This window comes from Rhagoletis pomonella, unplaced genomic scaffold, assembly GCF_013731165.1.
Source record: "Rhagoletis pomonella isolate Grant_MI unplaced genomic scaffold, Rhpom_1.0 Rhpom_scaffold_00007, whole genome shotgun sequence".
Classification (NCBI taxonomy): Eukaryota; Metazoa; Arthropoda; class Insecta; order Diptera; family Tephritidae; genus Rhagoletis; species Rhagoletis pomonella.
Window position 1 is genome coordinate 25111031 of NW_023458561.1, and position 501 is coordinate 25111531.

The 501-nt window shown below is 44.3% G+C and overlaps 1 protein-coding gene across 1 annotated transcript in view; it reads left to right on the forward strand.

The window, feature by feature from the left end:
- Window positions 1-501, forward strand: part of LOC118743745 (serine-rich adhesin for platelets-like) — a 14379-nt gene that overhangs the window by 8784 nt on the left and 5094 nt on the right. The window contains exon 3 of the mRNA XM_036476508.1: window positions 9-476. Coding sequence (XP_036332401.1) covers window positions 9-476 — 468 coding nt within the window. The remainder of the gene's footprint in view (window positions 1-8; window positions 477-501) is intronic.

Below are 501 nucleotides of genomic sequence, written 5' to 3' on the forward strand. Positions count from 1 at the left end.
AACGGAAGAAATTTTATCTACAACCAGGAGCGAAGCTACTGATCAGATATCATCTTCAACTGGCATTGAGGAATCAACGCTCAATCCATATGCAAGCACTTCTTCCACGGAATCGATAACAAGTCCTACGGCTAGCACAACTGAAGCAGGTGAGATCTCCTATTCAACGGAAGAAATTTTATCTACAACCAGGAGCGAAGCTACTGATCAGATATCATCTTCAACTGGCATTGAGGAATCAAAGCTCAATCCATATGCAAGCACTTCTTCCACGGAATCGATAAGAAGTCCTACGGCTAGCACAACTGAAGCAGGTGAGATCTCTTCAACGGTAGATATTTTACCTACAACCAAGAGCGAAGCTACTGATCAGATTTCATCTCCAAATGTCAATGAGGAATCAACGCTCAATCCATCTGCAAGCACTTCTTCCACGGAAAAGATGACAGGCCCCACGGCTAGCACAACTGAAGCAGGTGAGATCTCCTCTTCAACGGAAGA